Source organism: Globicephala melas, chromosome 20 (genome assembly GCF_963455315.2).
Source record: "Globicephala melas chromosome 20, mGloMel1.2, whole genome shotgun sequence".
NCBI lineage: Eukaryota > Metazoa > Chordata > Mammalia > Artiodactyla > Delphinidae > Globicephala > Globicephala melas.
The window spans coordinates 21,475,981-21,489,208 of record NC_083333.1 but is presented as its reverse complement, the minus strand read 5'-3'; the positions used below and the strand labels follow the sequence as shown (position 1 = coordinate 21,489,208).

General features: G+C 54.1%; 1 protein-coding gene across 1 annotated transcript in view; it reads left to right on the top strand.

Moving 5' to 3' along the window:
* The window catches only part of PRKCA (protein kinase C alpha), a 366,741-nt gene that overhangs the window by 340,243 nt on the left and 13,270 nt on the right, over nucleotides 1-13,228 (top strand). Inside the window, exons 14-16 of the mRNA XM_030837966.2 lie at nucleotides 3,398-3,478; nucleotides 8,181-8,288; nucleotides 9,381-9,521. Of these exons, the coding sequence (XP_030693826.1) occupies nucleotides 3,398-3,478; nucleotides 8,181-8,288; nucleotides 9,381-9,521 (330 nt within the window). The remainder of the gene's footprint in view (nucleotides 1-3,397; nucleotides 3,479-8,180; nucleotides 8,289-9,380; nucleotides 9,522-13,228) is intronic.

The window sequence follows — 13,228 nt, the reverse complement described above, 5'->3', positions numbered from 1 at the left end:
CACTAAGTCCTACGAATCGGATGTGTATTTTACACCCAAAGCATTTCATGCCCGTTTGCGCTGGCTGCGCGTCAGAGGCTCGTAGCCACGCGTGGCTCAGTGGCTCCCGCGTGGGACAGTGCAGGCCTACACAGCTCACAGGGGACAGTGTCACCAGCACCCTAAATCCTGTGCTTCTAAGTGTTCAGATCTTCAGTGGGGCGCTCTCCTCAACACGGCTTCCCCTTTGCGGTGAGGTTTGGGGTAATTTGGAGGTGTTTGTTACTAGCAGCCGATCGTCGAGGGGAAGTACGCTTCGTGCTGAATGTGCGTTTGCAGTGGTGGGGTTGCCCCCATCTCTCGTAGCTTAGATCTTTGAACCGTCTCATTTCATCCAGGGCGTGAGCCAGGGGTGACAGACTGTGAATGTCTCCAGGAGAAAATGCTCCAGCTAAATCCTAAGCCCCGTCCTCTTATTAACAGTTAAAGGCGAAACCTTGTAAGCTCAGTGCAGGGTGAGCTGGCCGGCTCCAGGGGCTGGGCAATGCCATCGCCCAGAAACAAGCCATTGGCGCTGAGCCTCCTGCTGTCCTAAGCCTTGGAGGAAGCGTCAGGTGTCATCAGCACAAGTCAGAAGAGCTTAGTGGACCCTGAGAAGCAAGCTGGACCAAAGCTGACGAAGAGTCAAAACAAACGAAGGAACAAAAGCTTCCCCTGGGCCTGGCTGTCCGGGTGTGTGAGTCATTCTGACCAGGATCGGGGCTTCCACACCCCTGACTGCTGACACTTCTCCAAGCGGGTGGCATCTTCCAGCACCCGAGCAGGGGGTCTGGCTGGTGAGACTGCTCACGTATGTGTAGAAACAGAGCCTGGAATAAAGCGCGGTCCCCCTCATCCAGCCCCCACTGCTCTCCAGCCTCGTAATTTGCACAGCAGTGTGGGGCCTCATCTCAGCCTGTGTTCAAAACAAGCAGAAACTAAGATAGGTGAACAGCAGAGTTTTACTGTAGAGCACAGAGACCTATATGCAGTATCCTGTAACAAGCTATAACGGAAAAGAATTTTTTAAAAAGAATATAGATACATACATGTATAGATGTATAGCCGAATCACTTTGCTGTACACCTGAAACTAACACGATACTGTAAATCAACTCTACTCCAATATAAAAAATTTAAAAAAAAAAACACTAAAACACTGATTAATGAGAACAGATTGCAGGGCCTGGTTTTAATACAGTTACAAGAACAAATTTTACTCAAGTGCTTTTGAAATATAGTTACGACAACTGAAGTGATGATTTCAAATCTCATTGAACTAATTCTCAAAGCCCTTTGATTCATAATTTATTAATCCCAGTGCGAGTGATTCCGTGTATTTGAAAGCCATAAAGTGCAGTTTTATAATTTTTTTTTTTTTTTGGCTGTGTTGGGTCTTCGTTTCTCTGCGAGGGCTTTCTCTAGTTGCAGCGAGTGGGGACCACTCTTCATCGCGGTGCGCCGGCCCCTCCCGCTGCGGAGCACAGGCTCCGGACGCGCAGGCTCAGCGGCCATGGCTCACGGACCCAGTTGTTCCGCGGCATGTGGGATCTTCCCGGACCGGGGCACGAACCCGTGTCCCCTGCCTCGGCAGGCAGATTCTCAGCCACTGCGCCGCCAGGGAAGCCCCATAAACTGTAGCTTTAAAACATGCCTGTCAATTTTCAGAGCACCGCTTGTTACCTGATTGGCTTCGGGCGAGTTCCGTAAGCTTCTTGCATCTCGGTTCTGTCCCCTAAAAACTGAGAAGAGGAATTTCTGGCTCACTGGGTTGCACACAGGGAGTGCAGAGTTATCTGAACACAGTAGGTGCTTGGTGGGTGTGTCTTTCCTCTCCCAAAGAGGAGTTCTGTTGTTCTTCTACTTGTTCCAGTCAGGCTTTGATGCAGTCATTTCCCGTCTGGGGACCGGTGTGGCCGCCACCATTTCATGTCATTAGGGAATAAGTTAGAGGCCCATTTTCGTAGGGTATTTTGTGCTTTTTATGTTTTCAGGAAAGAACAAAGGTAGTCTTCAAAAGGAATTAAGGCCTCTTTGTAGGTTCCTTTGGTTATCATTTTCTTGTCAAGGAAACGAGCTATAAAGCTGCCAGATGGAAACACGCGCCCCCTTGGTCCTGCGCACACCGGGGTGCGTCAGAGGAGTGTGCGTTGCTCGTGCCACGGGGAGAAATACTCAGAACGCGTTAAAGGAATGAGAGTGCGCAGACACACAGGGGGTAGCTGATGCCCCAGGACGTTTAATGAGACACAGGGGCCGTGTGGAAGAGACCCTAGAACACCCCAAAGTCCAGTTTTTCTGCAGAATGGCAGGTGACTGTGCTGAGTACCTGTTCGTCACATCCTCGCCCCGAATTCCGGGGCAGATCCTCGGATCTGGAAAGTGGGTGCCTTTGGCACACGGCCTACCTGGGACGCAGCCGCTGCGTTGTGATAAGTCTCGCCTCTCGGAAATCTGAGTCAGTATCACCCCCTTCCACGGGGGGCGGTGGGGGGAGGTGCGGAGCCCCCGTAGCACGTCTGAGAGTCTCAGAGGGGCAAGGTCCCGGGGCCCATCCCCAGCTGCAGACAGCTCGTTTCATCGATTCCTCCCCCGACCCTGATTTTACTGACGTGTCTAAACCAAATCTAAGATACCATGGGTCATTTCACCCCTAAATACTTCATCTCTCACGCACGTCACCCCTGCATACGCTCCCCTCTAACTGAAAAGGACCCTTCGTAACTAATCATCGGACCGTTTATCCCACATGACGATATTAGCAACGATTCCCACAGCGTCATCTAATTCAAGACCGTATTTTAATTTTCCCAATTTCTTTCTGCGTTGGGGTGGTTTGAATCAAGATTCAGACAAGGTCCAAATCTTACACTTGATTACTGCGTTCTTTGTCTCTTTCAAAAACATTTCAAAACATCAGTCCCTCAGCAGATGCCCTTGGGCGGGTTGTGCAGCCCAAGGAGACTAGCATGTTTCCTTTAGTCTTTCGTCCTCCTCACATCATCCTTCAGCAAAATTCTGTGACATAGTTTGATCGTCTTATTTATCAGACCTTTGCTCTGAATGACCTCGGGCTTTTTCCACAAATGAAATCCACCTCAGTGCCCAAATCATTTTCACCCAAGAAGATCAGTAAATCTACCTTCCAGCAGTGCCGTGGCATCTCCCGGTGGATTCAGAAGAGAAATTCCAAAATCATGGGGCGAGGGTTCTCTGTGTGTCTGATTCGAAGGGTCCCCTTCAAAACCCAGCGGCAAATGTTACCATCACCTCATTTGCATGAACGGAGTGTGTAAATGACTACACGCTTGACTTCCCTGTTCCAACACAGGCTTTCTGATTGGCCACTAAATGTAGTCGATGTGTTTGTTTTCACACAGATAATCGCCTACCAGCCGTATGGGAAGTCTGTGGACTGGTGGGCCTACGGCGTCCTGTTATATGAAATGCTGGCCGGGCAGGTAATGTTTCCCTGCGTTTTCATGCTTGTGTGTCGCCACGTAACAGAAGGCTCAGCTCTGTGGGCACCACGACAGCAGGACCTGGCCGTGTGGAATGGCCGGTGCTGGTCTGACTGCCCTGATCCTGGTGAAAGAAATGCTCTTCTAGTCCTAAAAACCCAAACTGAAAGCTATACTCTGGCGTGTGGACCATACAGCTTTTGCACCACCCGCCAAAGGTCCCTGCGCCTGGAGGACAGTGGTGGCCTTTTGTTTTCGGTGTCTCAGCCCTTGGGTGGGATCGGCCTTCACCGCAGGCTTCTCTGCAGAAATCACCCCGGCCGCTCCCGGGTGTAGAGCCGGTATTATTGTAAAGGAAGAAGTTAGTTAAACTGGAAGGAGTGTTTTAATAGCCTCTCCCGTCTGCCCTTCTCTCTCCTTGGGCAATTCATTGTAATTTTCACAAAAGCCCAGCGAGGCTGAACTTCCGGTTAAGAAAAGGCAGATTAGGTTTCCCTTGGCTGTGTGACGTGTCAGGTGACCAAGGGCATCGCTGCCTAATGGGGCACTTTCTAAGGTGGTGGCCTTAGTATCTGTGTTACTAGGGTAAGTCACACCCGCTGCTGTTGACAAACAGCTCCCACCCCCAGTCTCAGTGGATTAAGAATGACAGTGGTGCATTTCCCACATTTCAGATCTCTGCCATTGTACCTACTAATGATTCTGTCGTGGGCAGCTTTTATTAACTCTCAGCCCTCAAGTGTGCCAGGGAGTGTGCCCTCCCTAGCCAAGAGCCTTTGTAAGAGAGAATGCAAAGAAACACCCACGTCGAGTAGCAGAGCTGCCCCCAAAGAAATCTTTGTTCCTGGGGAGAAGTCACCCTTTCTGACATGTTACGTCCATTGACTCATTTATTATTCATTCAGTGCGTACTTACTGAATGTGCGTGGGAATGGCTGTGAGCAACACAGACAGAGACCCTTCCCTTCAGTAAGGTTACAGTCCAGAGAAAGACAGTAGACAGGCAGATACGGAAATGATGTGCGGGCCCCTCCTCGGCATCCTTGGGAACTGGTTCCAGGACTCCCACGGGTAAACCAGAGTCCTTGGAGGCTCAAGTCCCTTGTATAAATGGTGTGGTAATTGCGTGTAACCCAGGCACATCCGCCCGTGCACTTTACATCATCTTGCTATTACTCAGTATACCTAACACAATATAAATGCTATGTACCTAGTTGTAATTGCAATATAAGTGTTATTTAAGTATCTGTTGGTATGTGGCAAATTCAAGTTTTGCTTTTTATTTATTTATTTTATATTTATTTTGGGCCACACCGCACAGCTTGTGGGATCTTAGTTCCCCGACCAGGGATCGATCCTGGGCCCTTGGCAGTGAAAGCGTGGAGTCCTAACCACTGGACCACCAGGGAATTCCCAAGTTTTGCTTTATAAACCGTTTTGGACTTTTATTTCATTTTTGATCTGCAGTTGGTGGACTGTAACAGTGATAAGCTAAGAAGAAAAGTAACAAAGCAGAAGGACGTAGAGTGTTGGGGGAGGGTTGAAGTTTTAGCTCGGAGCGCCAGGGAGGGCCTCACATAGAAGATGAAGTTAAGACCAGAAGGAAGTGAGAGGATGTCCACGTGCACATCCGGGGGGAAGAGCGTTCCAGACAGAGGGAACAGCCAGTGCAAAGGCCCTGGGGTGGGAGTGCACAGCTTTACACTTAAGGAACGGAGAGGAAGCCGCCCATGTGGCTGGAGGGAGTGAGCTAGAGACGGAGTAGGAGGCTGAGATCAGAGAGGAAGAGAGGGCACCAGGCCCCGGGCCGTGGAGACCATCGCGAGACCATTGGCTTTCCCTCTGGGCTGGGAGACCCCCGTGGTCTCTCCTTTCTCTCTTCCGTTGTGTCTTACATCATATAGATACTAAAGTTGTCTTTTAAGTATTAAAAGATGAGGTTCCACCTATATTTGGTCTTTATTTCTCAATGATGTTGAGACTTGATATCTAAAAAGTGGTTTGTGTATTATTTATTTAGGTTTCTTCCCCCAAGGAACCATTCTTCTTAAGGCTATATACTTCCGTGTGCAAACACAGAAAAGCCAGTTCCGTAGAACCATTGTCAGCGAGACAGCCGCTGGCAGAACACAGATCGCCTGCACCTTAAGTTAATTTCCCCTCCTTGGCATTTTGACAGTAAAATTTGACTGAATTGTTTGCCCCCGTGGGAGCTATCTGTTTGCAAAGGCGCAGAAAGCTGAGTTCCCCTCGAGACCCCACTCAAACGTTCTGACTCTGGAGTCCAGGAAACAAGCCCTGCTTTCATTCAGAGTCACGTGGAAATGGCGACCCTCCTTAAACACGGCATTTGAAAAGCATCCCACGTTGGGATGCAGTGTCGTCGGGCCCAGCTGCGGGTCCTCTAACTCTCCACCGCGCCTGCCACAAACGGGGTTTTCATTTCAGAACCCCCTTCTTAAGTCCTGATGACTCCTCAGGGCAAATTTAAACATGTTCCTGGGCCGTGACTCAGCCCAGAAAGGATAGTGAAGGCTCTGCTCAGATCACGCCCACAAGCTACGGGGAATGGATGTCCTTATTGAAAAGGGAGATTACTTATCAACTTGTTGATGGGGTTGAGGTCTAAGTGTATCCTCTGTAATCACAGAGGGCTGAAGTTGAGCAGGAAGAGAAGACAGTTTATCGCAGTTTTCTTCTCGTTTGCTTTATTTGCTGTCCGCAGGCAGGGGGCAGTGGAGTGTGAAACACCCTGAGTCTTCCTGCAGCTCTTGGACCGCTTGACAAATAAGATTACGTTCGAGCATAAATCGTATTTACCCGGCCCGGTAACGAGCGCCTTGCTGCTCAGAGCGTCTGGGCGTTCGTCACAAAGCACCCAGCCCTCTCCTCTTATGTGCCTTCCCGCCAGGGTCACTTATGCTTGGTCTCCATTCCTGGTGACTCGGTAACGAGTCCTGTATCCCAGAACTGCAGCCAGAATTGTCCCTGGGTACTCCCCCCCCACCCCGCATCAGTGATCTGTACATGACCATGGCAGGGCCCCCGTGACCACTGACTAGTCAGTGGTTCCGGAACCATTCTGGGAAGCGTGAACCTCACCCCTCACTTGCCTATTTAAAATCCACAAATGACACATCACCAAGGAGAGCACTCCCCGTTCAGACATTTTTTTACACCAAGCCAGGCCTTTAGTTAGCAGGTAGCTTAGCTTGAAACAGTGAGTCCAGATGTGTAGAAATCCAAAACTGTAACACAGGGATGGGGGAAGGAGGGAAGGGAAGCCGTCCAGAACGGTCCTGTATGCGAGGACTGCACCGCACGCCACCCCTGCGTCCCCAGGCTCCGTCGCTGGGGGGGAAGGTGCGTGTGACTGTAATGCTCCACCTTTGACCGGCCTTCAGCACCCGGGCCTGAGAGCAAGCAGTGACCTGGGAGGGTGCTCCCGGGGCGACCTGGAGAGATTGACCGGGAACCATCGGAATGTTCCCATCATCCCACACCTGGGAGTTATTCTTAGGAAGTCAGGGAGGAAACAGTGATGTGCACAGAGATGTTGGTAGAAGTGTCAGTTATTAGAAGACAACGCTGGAAGCAGGTATATATGTGCGCTGGACACACGAGTCCGTCTCCGACGATGTGTCACCTCACGGCGTTAGCCTGACCGGGAGCACGGGTAGCTACAGAGAAACTGGGGGGGGGGGGGCAACAGCCAGTGAAAAACAAGGAACTCCACACTATACGTCGTGGTTTGAAAATAACTGCCTGTTTTGCAGGCGTCACGGAACAGGTGCTCAGGAGAAGTGGGTTGATGCTGTCAGGCAGAGAAGCGGTGGGATGGGCAGGGGGACCGGCCTCCGCGCTGGCCCTTGGCCAGTACCAGCATCGGCACCCCGCACCCTTCATTGGGCACTCACTGGGCACGAGACAAAATCTCAGACACTTTAGACTCACCAGGGAGCCCTGTTTTACAAATTGGAAAACTGCGAACGAAAGAGGTGGGTCACTGGCCCATGGACACCCAGCCAGGAGGCGGCAGGGCCCGCGTTCTGACCCAGAGCCACCTGGCTTTAAAGCCGTGAGCTGCCCCCGCGCTGCCGTGCCCCCCACTGTCCAGGTGGGGATTGCAAACGCGGTAGAAGAGGACAGAGAGGTGCCCAGGGGATGGCAAGCCCCCGTCACCGCCGCCGTGCCGGCGGCAGGCCCCCGACAGAGCAGAGGGCCCGGGTGTGGATTCCTGGGCCTGGGGAGAGCCCTCTATGCCCGTGTTCTGCGTCCCCTTCACCCCAGGTTCAGAAGCCAAAGGCATCCGCCTTCTCCACCCTCGCGTACCTTCTGAACGCAAGGCCATCTGTAACCTCACTTGATCGTAGTGAGATTGTTTAACACGTAATTACAAGATTAATGGGTTAATTGTAACTTATTTGCAAATCCTTAAAAACATTACTCAAAAACACCTTCCCTGAAGAGTGTTTGGGGTTGCCCAGAGTGAGGCAAGGGACAGAGGAGAAAATGAAAAACACACCCGACCGCCAACCTGATGAAAGACAGCCCGCGAGGTCATCGAGCTAAGCCTGCAGCCTGCCGCGTGCATGTGGGAGAGGCCCGCTCTGTTTCCCGGTGCTGGGTTGGGTGTGCGGGCGCCGCGGCGAGGTGTGGAATCGCTCAGCCTAGCGCCCCCTCCCCCTCTCTTCCGGCGCAGCCTCCGTTTGATGGCGAGGATGAAGACGAGCTGTTTCAGTCCATCATGGAGCACAACGTCTCGTACCCGAAGTCCTTGTCCAGGGAGGCCGTCTCCATCTGCAAAGGGGTAGGTAGGCTTGGGTTCCTTTGGTGGCCGTGGACAAGAGGGTCCACTGGGGAGATGCCATGCAGACGGTTCTAAGAGGCACTGTGGGGGGACCACATGCCCACGCCACTGGGTTTGCAGTTAACTCGTCACGCTTTTTTTTTTTTTTTTTTTTTGCGGTACGCGGGCCTCTCACTGCTGTGGCCTCTTCCGTTGCGGAGCACAGGCTCCGGACGCGCAGGCTCAGCGGCCATGGCTCACGGGCCCAGCCGCTCCGCGGCATGTGGGATCCTCCCGGACCGGGGCACGAACCCGCATCCCCTGCATCGGCAGGCGGACTCTCAAGCACTGCGCCACCAGGGAAGCCCCAACTCGTCACCCTTCTTGTGACAGCACTGTTTTTTCCGAACCATGAGTCTCTGAGGGCATCTTGGTCCGGGCAGTAAATAGGCATGTGCTGCTTGTTATATAGCATCCTGTGTGATACTGCCTGTGATACTTCCGGCACACACGGTTTTTAGCAATTGCGTGCCCTTTTACGTATGTGTTCTTAATGCACATAGAGAATGGCAGCTCCTGAAACAGTATATAGAGACGGCTACTTAAATTCTTCTTGTGTTTGCTGTGGGTCCAGATGGCTTCCCCGTTTCCTTATCACAGAAATCACTGTAGAAAGGCCCACTCGTGTCCCCATTGTGTGAGTCGGCGTCACTCAGAGCATCCTAAGACGCGGTCCAGGCATCCCTGCCGTCAGGGCTGGGGGCAGCGCAGCAATAGAGCGGGCGCTGGACCTGGCATTCCCTTTTCCCCTGGTTTTTGAGGGGGTCTTTCTGTTTCTCTTTCTTTTTTTCTCAGCTTTATTGAGGTGTAATTGACAAATAAAATGGTAATATATTTAAAGCACACACTGTGATGGTTTGATGTATGTGTACAGTGTGAAAGGACTCCCACAGTTGAGTTAATACATCCGTCACCTCACATCACCTTTGTTTTTTTGGTGAGACCGCTTCTGTCCTGCGGTCAACGGACTCAGTTGTACTATCCAGGACTGTCAACTGCAGTCACCAGGTTACCATGCTCCACGTGAGAGCTCTCTCTCCTCCCACTTTCTAGCTGATGACCAAACACCCCAGCAAGCGGCTGGGCTGCGGGCCCGAGGGAGAGCGGGACGTGCGGGAACACACCTTCTTCCGGAGGATCGACTGGGAGAAGCTGGAGAACAGGGAGGTCCAGCCGCCCTTCAAGCCCAAAGTGGTGAGTCGGGACCGCGGCCGTTTCCCGAGCCCTGTTTCCCCCGATCCCGGGGGCTTTGTCGGCAGAGAGGGGGCTGCTGACCGCCGGCCTCTGCAGGCCCCAGCCTGGCCCTTGCGCGCGAGGTCTGAGCTGACCTGGAGCGTCAGGGGAGCCTGTGGCACCTGTGCCCCAAAGAGGGCAGCAGAGTCCCCCGGATGACGCGAGGACCGGGGCAGGTCGGCTTCGGGGCCCGGGCCTCGTGCGCCCCACGTGGCTGTCGTCCTTGCGCTGAGTCCTCGGCAGGACCCCTGTCCGCTGCAGCTCTCCTGGCTTGGCCTCGCCCGACGGGAGCCCTGCAGCATAACTGGGCCTCAGCTGGCCCCCGGCGGCCCGGGCGCGGTTCCCACGCTGGCCAGCCCTGCCGCGGGGGCTGTGTGCCCGCTGGCATCGCCGGCACTGCTGCCTTTGTTCAGACACGTCCTGTCTGACTTCTGGAGTCTCCCGTTTGTTTGGGGTTTGGGGTTTTTTTGCCTTTATTTGGCAAACACTACGCCCCAGGCCCTCCCTGCTCTCAGTGCTTTACAAATTCGTTCATTTAGCCCTCACGGCGACCCTGTGAGGTAGCTACAGTTGTCCCCAGTTTACAGTTGAGAACCCTGCGGCACAGAGAGGCTGAGTCACTTGCTGGAGGACACACAGTGGGTGGTGGAACCAGGGTGCAGACTTCGGTGTTGTGGCCCACGATCCTCTCCCCATTGCACAGTGGCTCGTCTTCACGTCTATGCCTCTGCAGATAAACCGAGGGTCTGTAAGACGTCTGCCCCCTCACTCACCCCACCTGCGGCCCTGCCGTGCCTCCCAGGCAGTCCCGCTTTGCCCCGCACCCCGTTTCTGAGGGCCGGGTGGATCCATGCCTTCCGGCTCCGCCCCGTCTCGGCCAAGATGGGGTGGGCTCCCGAGAGCACCGGGTAGCAGCTTTGCACCACAGTCGGCTTCAGAAGCACCCCCAGTGGTGACGCGGCCCGTGAGCTGGCTAAGGGGACCCTCCCGGGGCGCTAGGGCACCGGCTGGGCGGCTCAGGGCTTATTCTTAGAGCGGCAGCTTTCTCATCCAATGTGCCTATGTGGCCTCTCCTCCTGCTGGTGGCGAGCCCACGGATTTTATTTTTCCAAGATACTTTTAGCGCAAACCGAAGAAAACCTAAAATGAATCGGGTCAGTTGACTTCCTCCTGAGTTGGCGTTTCAAGGAGGAGCCTTATGTCTCCTCGGCGCCGTCTTCTCTGCAGCCAGTTCTGGGCCCTGAGTCGGGAGGCTCTCCTAGGAGAGGATGCCGGCCCTCCAGGTTACAAAACCTGGTTTTAAGAGGGAGGAAGATGAAGACAGTGATGAATGGCGCTGCCGGCGGTCTCAGAGGAATATTGTTAGGGATTTTCTTTCTTCCCTTTCATATCTCTTTAGCCTTCTTAAGTATGAAAGGTGTACAGTAGCAGCCTACACACAGCTTAGTTTCTGTACAGGAACAACGTAGAGACGCACGCTGACCCTGCTCTGCCTGTCGAGCAAAACGCAGCTACTTGTCAGTCACGTTGCAGAAGGAGACTCCATGCAGCAAAGTCAACCGTGGTTTATCCATCTTCCTTTTCTGCTTATTCCCACCTCGCTGGCAGAAGAAGTTGTGTCTTCTCATAGCTTCCCACCTGTGGCAACGGTGGCCCTGAACTCAGATGAGGGGAAGCCAGAGGGTCCTTGGCTCCGACAGCCAAGAATGCACCGTTCCCCGTGGGCCACAGAACTCACTGGACCGCGTGGTCACTGCCCGTGGCAGGCAGTTGAGCCGGGAGCCGGGTCTGGGGTGGGGAGTGTATTTATTTATTCCTGGAACGCTGCTGCTGTCTGGTCATTGTTCAACCGAGTGCTGGTTAAATTTTTAAAAAAGAATAAACTGCGTCTGGCTGTGAAGAAACAGCCCCCGAACTCACAAACAGACGTGGAAATCATGGACCAAGGCCCTAAAACGGACGGATTCGTGCGAAGGGCCTGTCTGGTGAGAGCTCATCTGCTCGCAGTGAGACGGCCCAGGCAGAAACCCACGTTGTGCTGGGGAGTCTGGACACAGAAAAGGAAGAAGCTGGGAGAAAATGCAGAAGGACAGGGGATGGGAGAGGCGGGAAGCGGAAACCACGGTGGGTGTGAGCGGCCACGGGAACAAGCAGCAGACTTTTTGTCCCAAAGCAGAAGAGCGTCAAGGGCATGGGGACAGGTTGGAGGGTTCTGGCCCCTGGAGAGCTCATCCCTACAGCAAGCCCCCCGCACGGCTGCAGAGTGAGGCCCTTATCTCAGGAAGGGGCATCTCAGCGGTCTCCCGGGACACTGCGCTGGGGCGGCAAGACCACGTGCCAGGAGCAATAGTGGCCGTTCCCACCTGCAGGAAGCAGCGTACGGCACGCTGCCGTCGAGGCTGCCAGACACGCGGGGCTTGACACGGCAGCAGCAGAGGAGACCCGACGGCCTCTGAGTTACTCCGCGAGAGGGGTTCCCGGCTTTCTCGGGGGAAAGTGTAGTTCCCTCACCCAGAGCCAATTACAGAGTCAAAAGAGTTTCTAGATAAAACCCGGAGCTGCGTGCTCTCTGACGGGCAGTGTTGTTGTTTAGAGAGAGATGCGGTGGCACCAGCCTGGCTTTCGCTGCTGAGAAACCCGTCAGGCAGATGTTTCTGCCAGAGGCCCTTCCTTAGCGCGTGCAGCGAACCCGACGCTGAGAGCAGCTCTCCTCCTCTGAGCAGTGTTTATAGCCCTGGCGGGCTACCGCGTCTGTCTTGGTGAAGTCTGCTCGATGCGTTTGTAGCAAGTGCTGGGGAATCAGTTTCCCTGAGACTTACCGTATTAAGGACCATTGGCCCCTGGCTCCCGCGAAATCAAGGCCTTGGTTACTGTAAACGCCAGCAGCAGGTGCCCGCAGTTGTCGGGAGATCAGGCTTGCCTGTAAGCTTGGGAGTCTCGTGTTTGTTTTAGTTTTTACTTTCGCTTTGGACCCTCCGGTGAAAGCTTGTTGCAGAGTCACTGACTTCCCTCAGCTGAGCTACCGTGCCAGTGGGCAGCCAGCGCTTCCCTGGAGGGTCGGGGCTCCCACGGTGCCCTGGCTTTGCTCACCTTCCCGTCTCCCGGAAGCGGCAGCAACGTGCTGGCAGATGTGGGCTCCACCGTCCCAGTGCATGGCGCCACGCACTGGGTCCACGAAGAGGCTCCAGCAGAACGTTCCATCCACGGCAACATTAAGGGTGGGTCTGCAGTGCAGTGGCAGCCTGGGTTCTGTTCAAGGCCACACGTAAAGGAGGGCGGGGAGAGGGGTGACAGTGTCAGGCGGGTGGAACCGTGGCCTTCCCCCCGAAGGGGGCGAGTCTGGAGGCTCAGGGGTGCACCAGCTCCAAGAGGGAGTCGGGAGCCTGCCCTGCGGCCCCCTACGGTGGGAGAATCCGTGTCCCATGTGCGACTGTGAAGGTGAAGATGATTTGCTAGAAAGCGGGCCCATCCTCGCGTGCTGGTTTCTTTGGAAAAACCGAAGCCAAAGGAAAAGCAGACAGCTGTGCTGTGATGCTCTCCTGGAGGGTGTTAGCAGCTCCGCAGCGTCCCTTCCTCCCTGTGGAACAAAAGCACAAGGCAAGCTGGTTTCAGTTTTCTCTTTACTTGCCTCTCTGTGAAGGAGGAGGTCCCACGAAAAGACGATGGCC